The sequence below is a fragment of the Buceros rhinoceros genome, unplaced genomic scaffold, assembly GCF_000710305.1.
Source record: "Buceros rhinoceros silvestris isolate BGI_N320 unplaced genomic scaffold, ASM71030v1 scaffold19093, whole genome shotgun sequence".
Taxonomy (NCBI): domain Eukaryota; kingdom Metazoa; phylum Chordata; class Aves; order Bucerotiformes; family Bucerotidae; genus Buceros; species Buceros rhinoceros.
Window position 1 is genome coordinate 31,699 of NW_010402053.1, and position 18,831 is coordinate 50,529.

General features: G+C 45.0%; 1 protein-coding gene across 1 annotated transcript in view; it reads right to left on the reverse strand.

Moving 5' to 3' along the window:
* MYO5A (myosin VA (heavy chain 12, myoxin)) overlaps positions 1–18,831 on the reverse strand; it is a gene marked incomplete at its 5' end in the record, with an annotated part of 98,530 nt that overhangs the window by 29,155 nt on the left and 50,544 nt on the right. Inside the window, 12 exons of the mRNA XM_010132528.1 lie at positions 1,596–1,752; positions 2,694–2,905; positions 3,905–4,013; positions 4,109–4,195; positions 4,887–4,984; positions 6,946–7,107; positions 9,196–9,198; positions 10,640–10,723; positions 12,844–12,969; positions 13,708–13,848; positions 16,365–16,446; positions 16,996–17,261. Coding sequence (XP_010130830.1) covers positions 1,596–1,752; positions 2,694–2,905; positions 3,905–4,013; positions 4,109–4,195; positions 4,887–4,984; positions 6,946–7,107; positions 9,196–9,198; positions 10,640–10,723; positions 12,844–12,969; positions 13,708–13,848; positions 16,365–16,446; positions 16,996–17,261 — 1,527 coding nt within the window. The remainder of the gene's footprint in view (positions 1–1,595; positions 1,753–2,693; positions 2,906–3,904; positions 4,014–4,108; positions 4,196–4,886; positions 4,985–6,945; positions 7,108–9,195; positions 9,199–10,639; positions 10,724–12,843; positions 12,970–13,707; positions 13,849–16,364; positions 16,447–16,995; positions 17,262–18,831) is intronic.

Consider the following 18,831-nt stretch of genomic DNA (forward strand, 5'->3'; position numbering starts at 1 on the left):
CATCTGCAATCACCGCGAACTTCAGAACAACCCTGTTTACCCTCCCGGGGCACGCAGAGCCCGTGCTCCTCTCTCTGGCCATCCCTGTCTGTCGGCTGTCATAAAATTCCACCGTGGGAGGACAACGTATACGCGGCACACCGCAGGTGCACTTGTCAGAACTTGGTGTTTTACTGTGGCGAACAGCTCACTGCCAGAGGGGGACAGTCCCCGACAAGCAACTCGGACCACCCTTCCCAGGGACCCCTCCAGAAGCCTGCCATCTCTCTTCAAAGGGAATATAACAGGTTTATGAAGCTCTGTGCTACAGGACAGATGGGGTGTGTATCACTCGCACGACTAACTTCAAGCACACAGAACCATCTCCCATTTTCCTCAGGATGGCTTATTATCGCTGTGACCCCCGTCTCACTTTGTCGCATCTGTCAGATCACTGTTAAAAACATAACTTATATGATCTCACAGCACAAAATACGGTTTGTAATAATGAAAATGCTAAGAATTCCAATAAAAAGGCAGGTCGATAGCCGCACAGAACAGCCCAGTCAAATGCGAGGATCTTGCACCTCAGAAATTCTCATCAGGAATTACTTCTTTTCAAACTTTCTGGTTAGTGTACGTTAGAACACTGTAATTTAGACATGTTCACATGCGACTTGTAGGCAACTTTAATACCATTGAAAAACATACAGAAAGTTCAAATATCAAAGAGAAACCCATGGAACATAATCGTTAGTTAGTTTTTGGTTACACAACTTCAGTATCTACCTGCTTGGGAAAAAACCAGAACCCTTTTGGCTAACTGATCAGCAAAATAAAAGCTGACTTTAGAGCCTAGTTAAAACAATTCACGTAGGCAAAAAAGCCATGAAGTACGTCAGCATTTTGTAGTCTAACCATTTGAATCACAATCCTGTTTCCAGCCCTGTAACCACTGAAGAGCAAATTCTAATTTCTCCATTGAATTTTAATTTTTTATCAAGCATAATCCGGGAAATATTGTCAATATCAGCAAGGCAGGATTATGGCAATTTCTCTCCAAAACAAAACCAACATCCATAAATTAAAAAGCAAAAACCCCCACCTTGTTCAAGTTCTAATCTCCCATTTTTGTGGGTACCATTTGCTAACATTAATCTCTTTCAATATATTCTACCAGACATTTCAGAATCACTGAAATTAGGGCTGGAACAGGACTCACGACATGTATATGGATGTGTGTGACAGTGACGTGGACTCACGGAGGCACATTCACACAAGACCATTTTCAGTATTTATTTTAAAGTGCCTTGACATTCTAAATAAAAGATGAAAAAGTGGGAAATGCTGTAAACCCCTGTTAGATACTCCACTGATACTCCACCGGAAGTCTAGGAACACGTGAGTATCTCTAAAAAGACAAGTTCATTGATTGCAGTATCAGAACTTTCTAATTTCCCGGCGCTGTCCTTCAAGCCACGCTGTGGTGTTTCGTTTGTGCATTACGCTTAACAGGGCACACACAAACATTTCAGATTCCCCAGGGGACTCCACAGAACAGCTCCATCCTGGAAGTACGCAGAAGTAAAAGCAAGTAAAACATTTGGATTTCTTACCATTTGGAACTTGTTCCTGGCCATATAACCTCTCAGGAGCGCCTGCAGAGCGATAGTCGCAGCTCGCATGCACTGGTATCTTTTGCGGACCACATACATGCGCTGGAACTTCTGAATAGTGACGGCAGCCCGTGTCCTCCGCAGGAACTTGGCATAGCTAAGCAAGAAAAGGATTACAAATAACACCTGTCATTATTTTCCAGTGCTTGACTACTACTATTTTTTTTTTACATCCTATAATTTTACCCACTTTCTCAAGAGCTACGTTTTCTTCAGTTTATTCCTGTTGTTGCAGCGACGAAGGTTACTTACTTGCTATTCTACTGCATGGCAGAATGACAATTTAACAGAAACCTTGCGAGGTTTTACAGGGAAATGTTTTTCTTCCCCCAAGAACTGTGCTATAGAACTGACAAGATCAACTCAGCTTAATTTCTCACCATCTTTTCTCCACTTTTAAAGCTGTTCCCACCAGGCGATCTTCCAGATCGCCTATCCTAACCTCAACCTGTAGAAAATATTTGCTCATTCTTGGCCTCTCAGCAAGACAATTACAAATCAGCTCGACATAAGCCTCTTTCCAAAGGTTGATTCTTACAGTCTTCATAACCACCTTGTCTTTGAATGACGCCACCTGTACTTCTACCCTTTTCCCTGGCCCATCCATGGCCATCCCAAACTGAAGCCAATCCAGACTCTGACTGATACATCTCCCTTCACAGCTGCACCTTGGAGGAGGAACGGCTTCTCCAGCAGAACAGCTGGACCCAGCTGGGAAGGCACATAGAAACCGGGCAACAAGGACTCTGCCAATAGTCCTGCTCTACTTCACCTGCAACATATCTCCTAGTACTACTTGTACTCTGCTTCCACTAATGACACACTGTTCCGAGCATCATACAGCCAGGGTGCTATTGTCCTCTCACTAAGGTCAAGAACAAACAGGACAGACACAGTCATTATATTCAATTTCCTTCAATTCTCTGGCAAAACATTTCCTCTCAGCCACTCTAGGAAGGAGAGTTATCACATTTAAATGTCCTACTTAAAGGGATCTGAATTGAGGCTAGTGTGGGTTTTCCCACGAGCGTTGCTTACCATCGTGCTTGGTACCCTCTGACATATCTCTGAACGGTGATAGCAGCCTTCCTCATACGCACGTACTTCTTCCGCATCAGCCAGCCTCGGATCGTCTTTTGGATGCGGATACAGGCAGCTCTCAACTTATCTGCCCTTATTTTTTCCAGATAGGCTACTTGACCAGCCCGGAAAAATATTTTTGTCTTACCAAACTGGTACTTATCCTTGTCCTATTTTCAGAGGTAAAAAGAGGATCAGTTACAGCATTAAACATTAGTGAATAAAAAAAGGCATGAAGGGCTAATTGCAAGTACAGTTACTAAAGAGGCAAAATTATCTGTGCAATATTTCAAGTAAACTTAAGACTTAAGTAGTGGAGGAGAGTATCTTCGTGGCATGATTCTGTTAACAAATTAATACAGTAAGGCCACAGGCACAGCCTAAAGGAGTACGGTGAGATTATTGCTTAGACAAGAATGCCACAAAGATTATAAGAGACGTAGAAGGCTACAGGAGGTGACGAAAGGGCCCAGAGGATGAAAGCAATGCAGGCCATGCATACGTACAATTTCCTGCTTTATTTCTAGGTGACCCCTCTGAGTGGTCCATCTTCAACCATATCACACAGTACAAAACAAACTAGCTGGAGCTTCAAACACGTACACATCATTTACTGCATCAGGACTAAGCCAGAACAGAGCACCTTGCTGCTGCTCAAACCCATCTGAAATGTCAAAACTAAACCAGAAATAGCCTATCTCTATAGGCGGTAGCACCTCTTGGAGGAAAAAACTGAGAATATACAAAGATGCATTAAAAAAAATAATTTTGTTAATTGTTTGATGTTAAAAGCAACAGCAGTCAAAGAGCTCAGCTTAGGATACATTTAACACTGTATGTTAACCCTATTTATAGTGTTTATACGCATGTGTTACAGACACATGCAGAGCAACCTAAAGATTTTAGTTACGTCCACCTAGAGACACAGAATTTAAAAAGCTGAGACCCAACCTGCCTGCACAGGATTTATGTTTTTGCTCCCACAGACATCCTAACATCGGCATCGCTCTTCAGCAAGGTAAACTTTCCTGCTCTTGTATCTGCAGCGAACTTTGTCTCTCACTTCCTAACGGACACGTCTGAGCGAGTCTCAGTTAACCACCTTCTACTGGGAGCTGGCTGCAACTGTCCCTGTGGAGCCTGCCTGCTCTCAGCACTAAGTCTAGTACCAGAATCAGCTTCTCCAGGACATTTTTACACGTCTGCTTTCGGTCACTAAGGACATCTCTCTGCTTCATCAGAACACGGTACCGGCTGAAGAACTCTTGGTACGTCCACCTGCCCCAAAAACAGAGACAGTGTCACCCCAACACTGAATAACTCTCTAAAAGAAGAACTGCAGCTGAAAGCAATGTAAAAAGTGGCAAACGCACCTGGAGGGGAAGCCAGCTGCACTGATCCGGATGGTCTCCAGGACACCACAGGCTCTCAGCTGCTGCACTGCCCGCTTTTCATCAAATCTACACAGGAATACAAAGAGCTAGTTAGCGTCGGGCATTATACAGGACACGTATATTACATGGGACCTCTGTCCCACAACAGGAGTGGCGCAGAGGGGGAGCAGGGGTGACAGATGGTTAACAAGTCCAGCTAGTGCTTCTGCAGCTCCGTGATAACAGAGGACAGCCTGACCAAGGAACCGCCTGAGCCTGTCGGCTGCTGCAGGCTGCTCATCCCGTCCTGCTTCCCACTGGCCTGCCCCATGGCCATGGGAGTCTCTGCGTCCCCAGATTTTAAGCAGATTTTTGAGAAATGTTCTAAGCAAATTCATATATGAAAAAAAGATAAGGAATAAGACTTTGGAAACTGCAAAAGCAAATTCCAGCAGACATTGAATGCACTCATGGAGTGCAAACTGCCAGTCACATTTCAAACAGCCAGCAGTGAAAATGCTGGTATTTTTTCTCATCGATCACCATAAACAAACAAACAAACCAACCCCCAGGCATCAGGAAGTATATCTCCCTTTATTAATCCCAAAACATCTCCTGCTGTAAATACAGGTACAGATACACGATGAGTCGGTAAGAGAAGGGAGATACAGCGCTTCACTCCTGAGCGAGTGGGATTTGGCAGCACCTCAGTCCTCCGAGGCCCTGGGCAATCCCCTACCATGCCCAGGCTGTTCGACCCAGCCAGGAACCAGCTTACGTGAACGGAAACTTGAAGTCGTTAGGCTTAATACAGCGCACGTAGTGTGGAGTTGTAGCATTCAGGGTTTCCATCAGCAGATGAAGAGAGTTTCGAAACTTTGAAAAAGAAAAAGGGAAAAATATTAAGAGGATAGTCCCGATAAGGTCAGTCATGTTTGAGAGAACCTCAGGAAGCAGATCCGGGGAGGTCTGCTCATTTGAATAATCTTTTTTGGTAGTAAACACCAGCTTGGTTTTGTTACGGCAAAAGATTTTAATTTCAGATACCATCTTTGGGTCAATTATGTTACAGCGAGACTTTTAAATGCTAGGCTTTACAGGAAAAAAGCTCCTGAATCAGCATGCGGTAAGTTACAAAACCATGGGATAGTTACTTTCAGGTTTTGACTGTCTCGTCTACCTTAACCTTTGTCTAATCCATCTCTTCATGACTAAACCTCATGGCATATTACTAAGTAGCCATTTAATTTTAAATAAATTTTAAATCAAATTTAAAGTCAATGGAGTGGTAAAAAAAAAAAAACAAACTATCAATTTCTTCAGCTCCACTGATCCTAATGTCAGATCTACCAAAGAGAACTTTGAAAGTCCAATATCCACGAGTTTTAGGAGCTTTACTTTTAAAAAAGCATCAGGATCACAGATACCTAATGTAGTGCAGTATATCTAACCACAGAACACCCTAACAGATAAAGAAAACTACAGAAACATATCTGAGATGCTTTAAAATGTAGTGGTATGGATTTTCCTCTTTCTGTTGAGCTCGTGATTCGAAGCCAACCTCTATTTCTACACAGAATATGATCAAAATAACTGTTGTGATTTTTTTTTAAATTCAGCCCATAGTTTCAGTCTGACAACAAAACTGTGAGGCCTCTACCAGCCTCAAGATACTGTCTGTTTGCAAAATCAGAAATGAAGTTCAAATTCATAAGATAACTTGGCAGGGGTCCTCTTGCGTGACTTGCAGAAGGCTGAAATTTGCAGCCTGTCCCACGAACACGTGCCAAGCAGAACTGCGTTCTGTACAGCAGCACGAATAACCAACCACTCCTATTCCCACCCGGAGCCTGACACAGCTCGCTCGCGGAAGGTCACAGAGAAATCACGAATATCCAGAGCAAACATGCTGATTCTCACTCAGCAGCACGACTGGCTGATGATACTGCACAGGGACTCTGCTAACATCTTTGAGAGGGGACTGACAACCATCCCAGGCAGGGGACAAAGCCCAGGCACTTCTGGTGATTTTATCAGGACTCTGAACAACCAAGAGATGTGGCTGTTTCATCTTCAAGAATTGTCAGGGAACCCTGATACAAAGAACTTACACACTCGGAGAGCCAACTTGTATTCCTGGCTGTCCTACAGTAACATGAGGAGTTATCCACATGGACCACCATGGATCACCCAGCCAAGAGTGCCACTACTCCCTAGCAAAGTGGTACAGGCTGGCAAGTAGATGAAAACTGAGTACTAAATGTAAAAAAAAATCCCTTGGGTCCTATGTATAGTCTGAAGGACAATCTGCCACACCTAAAACATCGACTGGGGACAGAACCATCTTGAGAAAACACCTGTTAAATCTGTTGAGTGGAAGTCAGGAAGGAGCGAGGTCTCCGGCCATACTGATCCGCACACTTTAAATGTAATTCTGGACAAACACGTGGGTATTTCATGGTTAGCCTGCTGGTAACTGGAACCGAGTTTTCTGGGGACTGAACTCCCAACTTTTGATTCGAGTCAGACAATAAGGCACATGATCAAAAAGACCCTGTATAAGACTTTCAGAGCTTCTCAACGGCCAGCACGTTAATCTATTTTGAAAAACATGCGTTTTGGTTTTGTCACCACAGCAAGAACTGAGCTCCCTGAAACCGTGGCCCCAAATGTATTTAGCAATCAGGGCATATCTGCTCTGAACGGTCAGTTGTGCTCAGCTGCACCTGTCTCAAAGTCACAAGGGAACCCAGCAAGCAACAGCACACCTTGAGACGTGCGGGACAGAGGGAGGCAGAGGGAGAGATTATTGAATAGAGCTGTATCTTCAAACTCACCTGATGTCCCACAGTTTTCTTATGCTCCTTGCTGGCTTGTCCTGGCCTGGCCTTGGCTGGTTTCACAGCCATTCGAGACAAGGGCACGCGCCCTGAAGGGGTTGCTGATGTGGGACTGAGGACCTTCTCTTCATCCTGGAACAACTCTGGTAGCAACTTAAACTGGTATAACAGCAGAAAAATTACAGAGGGTAAGAATCCAGCAGTGATTGCACCCATTTGTGCTTATGGTAGTTAGAATCCAGGCTCAGTTTTTGTAAGCACTAGGTTTTTGTTGAGGGCAAATGCAAAAAGGCATTCGAGCTAGTTGTACAGCGAATGGGCCATGACTTAACACTAAAAATTCTGTGCGTTTGATCAGTGAGTCTCCTTCTGAAGACATAATTCTGATTTTTTTTTCCATAGAGCCAGCAATAGCTTCCATGCGAAAGTGTTAGATTTGACAGCAGTTTTATAAGTACCAGTTGCAATTATATATGGCTGCTTTGATCTAAGACGGAAGCAACAGGGTCCTCTCATATGTCAGTGGTGGATATTATAGCCAGACTCCTTTGTGGTTGAGAAATATCTAGGACACTGAATAACCCAGCAGGCAACAAGGAATATTCCTGCTTTATCACTCTATAATTGAAATAATGAACTTAAAAGGGGAACCATCAACTAAAAAAAAAACCATTAGCCAAATTTATCTGACTGAAGATCTATTCTCAGGACAGTGGGAGAGGAGGAAAAACCTGAAATGTCTTTCCAGATATCACACAGGGCTTCCAGTTCCCTTTCTCCAGTGGCTACAAAATACATCCATATATAATAGCTGCTTTGAAGTAACATCAAACTAAAAATAACACCACCAGGTCTTTCAGCTGACAAGTACAGCACTTCAGAAGCATTGTAAGAGTAAGAAAATCTGAACTTCTCTACCTGTCAATGAATAATCTTTTATCTAGCATCTGTGCATTTTCTCCCAAGAGATAGGAGCATTCAATTTTCAGTGCTAGAAAGGGCTTGGGCTAAGTACAACCTAAAAAATAAAAAAATTGGTTTTGCCTTATAAAACTTGGTGAGTATGCATGATATCCAGTGAAACATGCTGCGCAACAAAATGGTGCTTGTGCTCTGTGGTTGTGCCAGATGGGCTAGCAGAAGGCATCCAACGTTCCTCGGTAGCATCCAGCACAGCACCCCAGCATAACATAATGACTATGAACGCTACGAAGGTATCCTGACCAGAAGCAGAGTATCACAGCTTCATCTCACCTGAGCCTGCTGCATTAGGAGCATGACCACCTCAGATCACCTCCGAGGCTGATGGAAGAACGACATTTTCAGAGGGTGATTTAGCCCTCTCCTTCTGCTGACTCAACGAGGAGTTCAGGGTGACTGGGCCACCTCCACCTCGCTCGGCCAGCTGCCGGCAGGCCGATGGAGAGGCGGTGTGCGCAGGCTCCTGAGCTACAGAGCCAAAACCTTTCCACCCCACACGGAAACTTGTTCGAACGCCATGTGCTTTGTCTGTCTCGCACACCAGGGGTGGGGGCAGGAAGGGGGTTCCCAGTGTCTGGCTTGCAAACGGATGAGCTCTTCTAAGCTATCCATACCTAATCTCATTCTCTTTTTCCAAAAATGCCCTGGGAGAATCTGCCAATGCAAGTGCATTTCGAAGCACCATTCTCACAGGCACTGCCTCAGTTTCTCAGAAGAAAGGAGCAATGTACGGCCTTCAACAGCAGAGGTGAGCAACAGGAGAGCCCTGCAGAGACGATCCACACTGCGGGGCCATTCCAGTTCCTCTGTTTTAGTTTTCAGGATCTTATCAGTTTTCTTGGTTTGGCAGAACACTAGGAGTGTTCACAGAGAGGGAAAACACTGATCAAAGGGCAGGTAGAAAACAAGCAAGCAAGCATTTTTTACCTGTAATTTTTTTGCAGATGACTTAACAAACATGCTGCTAACAATCTCACAGATCATTTCTTTCAATACAGAGCCACAACAGAAGATTTTAACAACATGCTAGTAGCCAACATAAAAGCTGAGGACTGTTGTATTGCTTTCGTGATTCGTGGAAGCCGAACTAGTTCAAAGAGGTCCTGTGGGTGGATTCACAGAGACGGCCAAAATAAAGAGCTAAACGCTACAGTGCCTGCCAAGAGCGGTGTGTGTCATGCGCGTTGGAGAGCAAAGAAGTGTTCAAGCTGTATGTGAGAGTGGGCACGGGCAGGATGACAGATGATGCATTCAATTTAGAATTACCTTCTGTTGAATGTGCACAGCAAATCCAGAAAACAGAGACAATAACAACAACAACAACAACAAAAAATCAGAACTGCAATCCCACTAACAAAGAGGACCTGCTAAAAAACAAAAATGAAACAATCTTCTTTTGAAAACCTGTTTTCTTCGCATTTGAATTTGTTTTTAAAACACTGGTTTTGGTAAAATTTACCATCGGGGAAACTACGTTGTTTCTTAGTGTTTAGACTGAACTCGCTCCACCTGCTGAGCCTGCCCGAGCTTTTGCCATGTTCTTACGGCAGCTATGTCCCCATCGTCCCTTAGGCACTGGAGCACACCCCCGGAGCAGCCCTGCACCTCCACCCCGCGCTGCGCACTGCGGCAGAGCCGGAGCTACAGAGGCGGCTGGTCCCTGCCCGCTCCCCAAGGATGCCACCTGCCTCCCGCCCACAGCACGCACAGACCCTGACTTCCCTCGGAGCACTCCAACACCTCTCTCACCAGAACGTCTGCTGTGGACTTTCATTATACGACGTGTTTTAATCATTTAGCTTCATGTAACTGCTCAGAACAGAGACAGAAGAGGAAAACGTTGGTTTTCCTGATAGAATAGCATAATTTTAAATAGCCTGTCCTTGATACCAGCTTCCTGGGCCATTAGAGCTAGCAAATTCCCAGCAGCCATCTCAGCACAACGTCGAGTTAATTGCTTTTACATTTCAGAAAAGCACAACTAGCATTTTTGCCGTTAAAAAAAGCAGACAACGCCACTGAAGGCCTGTTCTAAAATAATTCCTCCACGCAGAATTTTTCAATTCAGATGTTATCTTTCTTTCACAGATTTCAAGCAGGTAAGGCTCCATAAATTTTGCTTTGTGTCTTCAGGGTCTATGCATTTCATTCCTCTCTCGCTTTGCTTCTGGAATAGAACTTGTCTCTCCTCTACAAATTTTCTGCTCAATAGTCAGGCCATAAACAAGGAGCTTCTGTTTTCAGCTTAGTAGATTGTGGGCTTAACTGTTAAGCCTTCTTATACTACTACAGTATATTAGAAGTCCTTGATGCCTTTACAGAAAATATAGCAAAGTTTTGGCAAAAGCTAACAAACCAACCAACCAAACAAAATGAACAGTGAAATCAGTGGCTAAATATAGACCGATGTTACATGGAGCAAAATTAGGCTACAGGACTTTCTAAATTCATACAGATAGCCAAGTAAAAGACAGACTAGGTTCAATTTCAGGTGACCTGACAGTAAGGATGTCCAGGACCGGGGCTGGTGTGGCCACTAAATGAATGACAGATGCTCTCTATTACCCCCTCCCCCTTCCCAGAAGGGGAAAAGAGAGAGAATAAGGAAGAGACATTTATGGGTTGAAGAAAATAGGTTTTATATGACCCTTAATTCAGGGATTCATAACTGCAAAGTAACAATAATAATTTTAAAATTCCTTATACTAACCTTACTTGACTTGAGGACCTTAATTTGTTCTTCATAAACTGTGTCTTTATTCTTTTCCAAAAAGCCATCACACTGATATTCCACCTGAAAACCATCATTTTACAAAAAAGTAAGTATTTAATTTGTTAAATAACACTATTTTCCATAGAATTCACCAGCTGTAACATTCACATTTAAAAGAGATAATTCCTGTGGATGTTGAAAATATCAGCTCCCAAGTGCATCTTTGTTAAATATAGATTTTCCCCAAGGAGAGTGTTTTCCAGTAAAACATAAAACATTCAAACACACAGAGATGAATACTGGTACTCCATTACACTAGATATATTTCTCTGCTGCGAGATACTTGTGGTGAGGCAGCATGATCGAATGGTTACAGTAAAGGTGAAGAATCAAAACCTGTCTTGACCATCTCCTTCACGGAAGTTACCGGGGCTGCAAAACTGTGTAAAATCCAGATACAGCGGAGAACAAAGAACATCATGCCATTAACTGAGAGGCAATAAGCAGATCTACCTCCAGTTTATTATGAAAATGCCTCATGTGTAGTCAAAGACTATTTTTACCAGAAAAAATAAAAGTCTGAATGTTGTGACAACACGTAACAATCCTCTATCACGGGGCCACAAAGCCTCCTGCACCAAAGGACAGCCAGAACATCAGGTAAAAACCTAGTATTCGTTTCACTGCCCTAATTCAAGGCTGAACAAACCCCCAGAACTATTGTCAAAAGTCTATACCTGAAAATTCGATATTAATTAACCTAAGTATGCTAGCTCTCCTGAAGTGCCTCATGCTAGCCCTTCAACCTCGTATCAGCAGAAGCGCAGACTATAAAATACGAGAGCAGATCCCTACAGCAATCTAGTTCTTTCAGAGCAGACAGACAGAGAGCCACCAGCAGCTCCTCTTCCAGCACAGCCAGTTATCGGTGCCTACACAATGACTCGACACCCAGAGCTGCAGAACGTTTTAAAAAACTCCTGGTGGGGGAGAAGGCAGAGGATGTGCGGAAGGTCTCCCCCACGCTGAAAGCCCACGCTGAACGTTCCCTCGGGTACCCTGAACACTCTCGCTGCCGGAGACAACGCCGCGAGAGGGCAGCGCAACCTCTGCCTCTCCCGAGAACGCAGCAAGGCACAGAGCTCACCGACTGGATGGCTGTAACTTTAATTTTCCCTTCAAGGTGTCCGTATGCATCGGAGCTACTTTTGGCTTCCCTTGGCCCTCATTGCTCAGATGAGGCATAGGAAAGCCTTGTTCTCAAATATCGAAATTTAGCCTAATGAACAGATATGAAATATTAATTAAACCCTCCTTGTTCTCTCATCCGCCAAATAAAACAGAACTCGTGTATCTAAACAGTTAGAGATGTTCTTGACGCGTTCATTAAGGTAACACTAGATGCCGAAAGAACATGACCCCTCTTCTACAGGAAAGTTCAGGAACCTGGGAGAAATCGAGAGAAGGCGAATAAAGCCTCCAACACCCCACGTCAGGACATACAGACCTGATGATAAGAATCCCAGAGCTTCTCCAAACTGTTATCGACAATGCTGACAGTACTCTGAGGCAGCTTCTTTGTTTAAGAGGACAATTATCTTAAATAGGATTTTTATTTTTTTTTATTTCAACCAGAGTAGCTGCTCAGTTTGATGATGCATTGGGGGAGCTGAACGACTGATGCACTCCACTGAGACACCCCTTGTCCAGCTTCCTAGAAACAGCTGCTCCCTGCCCAGCAGAGGCGAGGCCGGGAGCTGTATGTACTGCTCCAGCGACAAGAAGAAAGGTGTGTTAGCATCCTTCATGCCTGCACATTAAGACAGCAGCAAAACCATCTCACTCTTTGGCTCAAACTGCAGTGAGATATGTGATCTTCTACTTTGTGTATCTCTGTAGTGTAACTGCAACTGATAGTCGTGCTGTGAATTGCAAATACACTAAGTTGTCATGTTTTGAAGAAGGATGGTTGTGGTTACTGCATGTGACAGTCAGGAGCTCTTGTTTGTGTCCTGCCTTTGCCCAGTTGCCAGGTCAGCTTTCTTCTCCTGATCGGGTGTACAGGCAGGCACGTATTTCGGAAGAAGTAGAGCCAGAGATGCCCCCGCCCCGTCGCTGCCTGCAACACCCCAGGATTGCCCCCTAAGCACACCCTTAGCAAGGCCAGCCATGGAAACAGGTACCAGCAGAAAAGTCTTTACCTTGTCAGCAAAGTGCTTGATGATAAAAGCCTTATTTGACAAACGCGGTTTTTCAAAGAGGGCACATTTATTCAGATGAGTGTTGTACAGTTTTTGGGCCCAAGAGTCATCTGAGCCTTTTGGCATCTACAGAAAAGAACAAACAGCCATTTAAAATGTCTTGGAAACTTCCAGTAGCAAAAAAACCCAAAGATGACAGGGGATAACACTTTGTGGTTTGCTCTGACTTTGTGGTTTGCTTGGCTTTCTGGCACGGCCACAAGCAAGGAAGCCACTTGCCTTTCTAACAGTCCAGACTGGTGTACCTGCTATGTGACACATATGGCGCTTCCAGCGTCACGCACCTGAAGGCAGGAACCCAGGAGGTACATTATCTGACTGAGCAGCGTCTCAGTAGGTCAGAACTCATCCACCCCCATCAGAGATCACTTGTATCACAGATGCCACGTGATACACAAGAACCCCAAGCTGGGGTTGCATTGCAGTAAACACCAGATGCCATCCCCCATACATGGTTGGGCATAAATTAAACTAAGATAAAAGACAAAAGGTGAGTCACTAAGCAAGAGGAAATTTGGAGAAATCTGACAGGACCAAAGACTGCACTTGAGGCACTCAGGAAAGAGAAAGTCATAACAAAGGTTGATCAGAGACCCAGAAACAGGTACAGACACACAATGGAGGGGAGGGAAAAAAAAACCCCACAACTTCTTCCTGTAATTGCCAATTCTGTTTGTATGTTCTGCAAATCCTTTCGAAAACAGTGTCAGAGTGATGGCTGTACCCAGATGACTTTTCCCTGTGAGGCCCCAGAAGCCAGACAGCTGATGACCTCTTTCCTTGTACAAGCCTTTGAACACACACCTTGCACTCCTCGTCCAGCAGATCCAGAATTCCCATTTTGGCCTCTATGAGGTTGATGCAAGGCTGATTGTCATAGAAATCAATCAAGGTCCATGGTATTTGTTCCTTCATATATTCTTCCTGTTCCAGCTTAAAGACATGCTAGAAGGCAAATAGAGAACAGTTTTCTGTGAAATAAAATGCAGAATAAATACATCGAACTCTCACTTGAATTCATCTTGGCACATTAATCCAAGCTATCAAGTGACACACTAGTTCAACTGAATAAACCTTCTAACAAGTAAGTGTATGAAAAATAAATTAACCTTTTTTCCTGGCCTAAAAACAACAGACTAAATTAAAGTGCTCACCCGTGGCAAATAAGGTCTATCTTCTCCTATCTTTTTACTACATTGTCCCACAATCACTATAAGCTCTTTTACAGAAAAAAAACCCCACAAAACCCAGAAAAGCTTATCAAGAGGATGTGCCATGCATTTATGATTTTGAAGTTATTAATACTGCTCTATTTCAAGTAAAATCTCACTCAAATACTTCTGCGTTTCCGTGTAAAAGAACAAGAGCTCCATTTTCTCTTAAATGGCTACTGATTTTTTTCTAAGATGACGCATTGCATTAAAATATACTCTTCGGCCAAAACCTGCAAGAATGACTCTCGGAGTACTAGCACAAGAAATCTGTTACGCAAAATTTCGCTGAAGGTTTATCTGGTACCGAGATCAGTAACAATGTAGTTGTGTATTTATTCAAAAATATTATCACCAAAAAATCTGCACAGCTTTAATGAAATGTGCATAGGAGATGACTTAAAACTTCAGGAAAAAGAAATACTAAGATATTAAACAGGCAAACCGCAGTCTTAATGGCACAAGCACTCTTTGAAAACAGAAAGACTGCTGACTCCAGTCATTTTAAAGGCTGTTTTACCTCCCATTTAAATTTTAATGCATATTAACTGCTCTGGCAGGCAGAACTGAACTCAGAGTACACCCTGCACAGCAGCAGCAAAGAGCAGCGCTGGGGGCAGGGGGCCACCTCGACCACTGGGGTTCGTGGAAGCAGCCTCAGCTGCCCTGAGCTCTGTGCACAAGCCCACAAATGCCTCGCAGCTCTCTAGCACGCCTCTGCCAGATGGCAGAAAACTACCCTGACAAAGAGGTTTATGCCTTTTATTTCATCAGCTTAACGCCATCCTTCCCAAAGCAGCGCCCCTTAACGTTGCCCGTGGGAGCCATTCCCACCCCAGCACTTAACAGTCGCGTTACACGCAGAGTTAAATCCTGACAGGAAAGCCAATGGTAGCGCTTTATTGGCGAGTCGCATCCAACCTAAATCCTGAAAGAAAACGTCAAACCATTTCTCCACTGTAAAGGAATTAGCAACTATGTGGTGAAAAATGTCATTGGACATCATTTTCCTCATGGGCTGTGGGTGGCCCGGCAGGGGAGGGGTGGCTGTGGGGCCAGGCAGGCTGTGGAGACGCGAGTGGCATCAGACAGTGCCCAAGCAGCCTGCCCGCAGCTTGAGCCGTCCTGCCAGCACATGAAGGAACACTTGCTGGCTGCCACCACACACAGGACTTTAATTTAAAACAAGTTCTACCCCGTGTACCTCCACGGCAGCCCAGTGAGTCCACATCCACCACCGCTGGGTTTGGTAGCTTGGTGGGGCACCAACACAAAAGCCCTGTTGCACCAACCCTTGTGAGATGAGCGCTGGCAACAACATTGCAAGGAGGGGAGCACAGGGACAGCCGTCCTCACTAAAGAAGCAAATACAATTATTACAGCGACTAGAGTTTTGCTGTAGAGTTGAGAAAACACCCGGATACCTTGTAGGCAGCAGTGATGACAGCCCGCTCACGGAGCTGAAGCCAGCCATGGCATTACCAGCCTAGGAAGGGCGTGCCAGGGCTGGAGAGCCCAGTCTCCACTCCAGCACCCGGCTTACCACCGACACGCACCCCGGCTGCAGGCATGAACACCGGTGCAGGGGTTCTGGCACTGCGAGCGCACACTGCCACAGAAGTAGGCTCATAAAGAGAGTTCAAAGCTGTTCCCACACTGCAGCACAGCCTAGCAACAGACCTGGCATAAATAACTTGCCTCATCACTATGCAGGTAAGATGTGTAATTACAAACGTCACTAAGGGTGAGGAGAGAGAGAATCGTGATCTCTCTGGAGAAGAGGGAAGAGGCGCCTCTTGCCACACATCAGTCACCAGCTCAGAATACGGCTGAGAACCTTCACAAAGTGATACCAGGAGAGGAAGCGCGGGTGGCAGGTTCCCAGCAGCGAAGCCCTGCTCTCTGCTGCCCGTGCACGGGCTCCCGTTGGAGGTTATGGAGACACAGTCAACTCCAACTTCATCCACACGCTGCCCTCACTGACAGGCAACCTCGAGGTCTTACCTGCCAGGCACTGCTTCTGTCTTATAACTGTCACTGTGATCAGAATTTCAAACAGTCCCAGAGCAGCAGTTAGTCATAAAATCTTCTTCTAGGGGATGGTCGATCCTTCCCCATCCCCCACAACCCGTGGCAGGACAGCTGGTTAATAGGCTGAAGGAATTCATCGTAACCACTGGGGACCCAATTAGCAGAATGGACTTGGGTGCGGGGAAAGGGAAGAGGAAATGCCAGTCATTTCCTGCTTACCATATTGAACTGCTGCTGCAGCTTCTCGTTGGCATAGTTGATACAGAACTGTTCAAAGCTGTTGATTTCGAATGTCTCAAATCTAAAATATTCAGATAATCGGAATTACTAGTGCAGTGAAAAAAAAACGATTAAATGACCCACAATTGCAAATTCCCTCCCCCCAGTCAAATTCACTGCATTATTCCAGGGACAAAAAATGACAAACGAGCAACAAAGTACACACAGAAATGGCAAATTGCAGTACATGGGCATTTCAGTGATGCTCCCTCTTGAAGCAGGGATGAGACTGATGTGCCTGGAGAGCAGGTTCGTTATCTTTGTCCTCTCTAGAAGTGCCACCCTGGGGGAACCAGAAGGTGCCAATTCCTTCATGTATCTTTCCACAATGCAATACATAAAGGAACTACCACAGCAAAATCTGAAATCCCGCTATAAATGCCAAACCTGAAAGTCAACACAAAGATCTTAGATAGCGTGTCAAAACTAAACACCTACTTCCTTCAGCTGTGACAAGCGGCCGCTAAGGGTTTGGTTTTTATTGGGTAATCCACGCAGTGCTCCAAGATAAAGACGCTTTGCAGTAAGATACTTACGTAAGAGGTGTCATACCTCCGACAGAAAGACTCACCCGTAAATGTCCAACACTCCAATGAAAGAATGCTGTTTTACAGTAGCGTGAAGGGCTTTGTTCACATGGTCTACAATCCAGTTAAAGAGATTAGCATAGATATGCTTGGCAAGTGCATCTCTGGCATTGATAGCATGAAGTTTAGAAATTGGCTTGATGTAGGTTTCGGTGGCAGTTGCGAGCTTCCTATGGCAAAGCCAGTGGGCCATTTCTTCATACTCCACGCCCATGAGGTCACAGAAGATGGTGAGGGGTTCATGCTTGGGCTAACAAAAACACTCTCGTTAGGTCCTGACACAGTATTACTAATAGCACACATGCAATCACACAAGCAGAAGAACTTCCTGCCTGCAGTGATCCAACAATAAGCAGCAACAGCAGCTTCCTCAGTGTTTCCTGCTTCAAAACATAACAAGTTCCCTACCCACTTAGCACATTCGCATCGCTGAAGTCAATTAGTGAATCACAATTTTCCCAAAAGGCATTTTCCTGTACTTGTATTCACCAAAAAGCCCCACACAGGGAACCTGCAACCTTCGCAAAAATGCATCACCTGGCTTCTCGGGAACGGACCTGGCATTTTGAATTCTTGTAACTAACTGTCTCAGCGTTGAATGAAGAAGCTAGAGGAATGCAAAGGACAGGACATCAGCTGTGTGCTGGGGACAGAATGGACAGAGCGATGCTCTCGTGTACACCCACAGCAGGGAGTGATGGACAATGAGGCATCACAGCCCCAAGCCAAGAACGAAGTGGAAGAAGCATGGAAGGGCTTTCTTTAGTGCTCTGATCTCAGAGCTTAACACGGTACTTTCTCGGTGAATTCTGGAGACAAACATTAAGACATTGGAGCACATAAATGAGGTTCTCTAGCTCTCAAATTGGACTGTACGAGTGAAGAAGCTTACCTTTGTTTAACTGGGTAAAATCAACTACCAAGGCCTGTACACTGAGATGGGTACGTAAGATTTCTGCATAAAAATCTGTGCAGTCCGTCCAGCACTCAGTGAGGTAAGATACTGCACCTTGTGACTAACAAGCAACCGGATAGCTAGAAGGAGGATCAAGGAGGACAGATAGATCTCTCCCGCTAAGGAACTCCCCTAACAGTACTTCCACATCACGTCCACTTGGCAGCCGGTGGCTCAATGGCACACTGACAAGCAGTGGCCTGACAAGGACAGATTACAGAGGACTGCTCCTACATGCCATTAGCTTCAGGGTACATCAGCTTTATCCTTCTATTTCCACATCCTTCTGACTTCCCTGAGGCTTCTTGCAGTCCTTACAGCACACGGTCCCACGGCCGTGCCGGTACGTCTCCAAAATCCAGTTAACTGAGCATGTCTTCCTTCGGTTTTGCCATACCGGTTTAACTGGCCCAGAAGACAGTAATGAAGTAGTTACAATAATACAAGATCCACTCTGAAAGTACTGCCTCCTGTTTCATTATGTCAGCCCACGACGTCAGAGGCAGATGCTAGTGGTGTGGCAGCAGAGGCTGAACCTTCCTGCCAATATTCCACTAAGTTCTGTTGCACTGGGACAGACGGCAGGAGAGGGGCCGTCTGACAACACGGCGTCTGACCTGGCAGTGCCTATGGAGCAGAGGAGCGTAACTGAATTCACCCACTGCACCCATTTACATTAGTGACACTTGCTGAACGTTTACAGAGACAAACAGTGGGTGTCAGTGCAGTGAGGGGGGCGAGTGGCACATGCCAGCGGCGGTGACAGTGATGGTGGGTCCCCTCCACTGGTGCAGATTGTTATGAGCACTGTGTGCAGGCTCGTTCATGGCTGGTGACAATGCACAGCCGATGGTAGTGACTATGT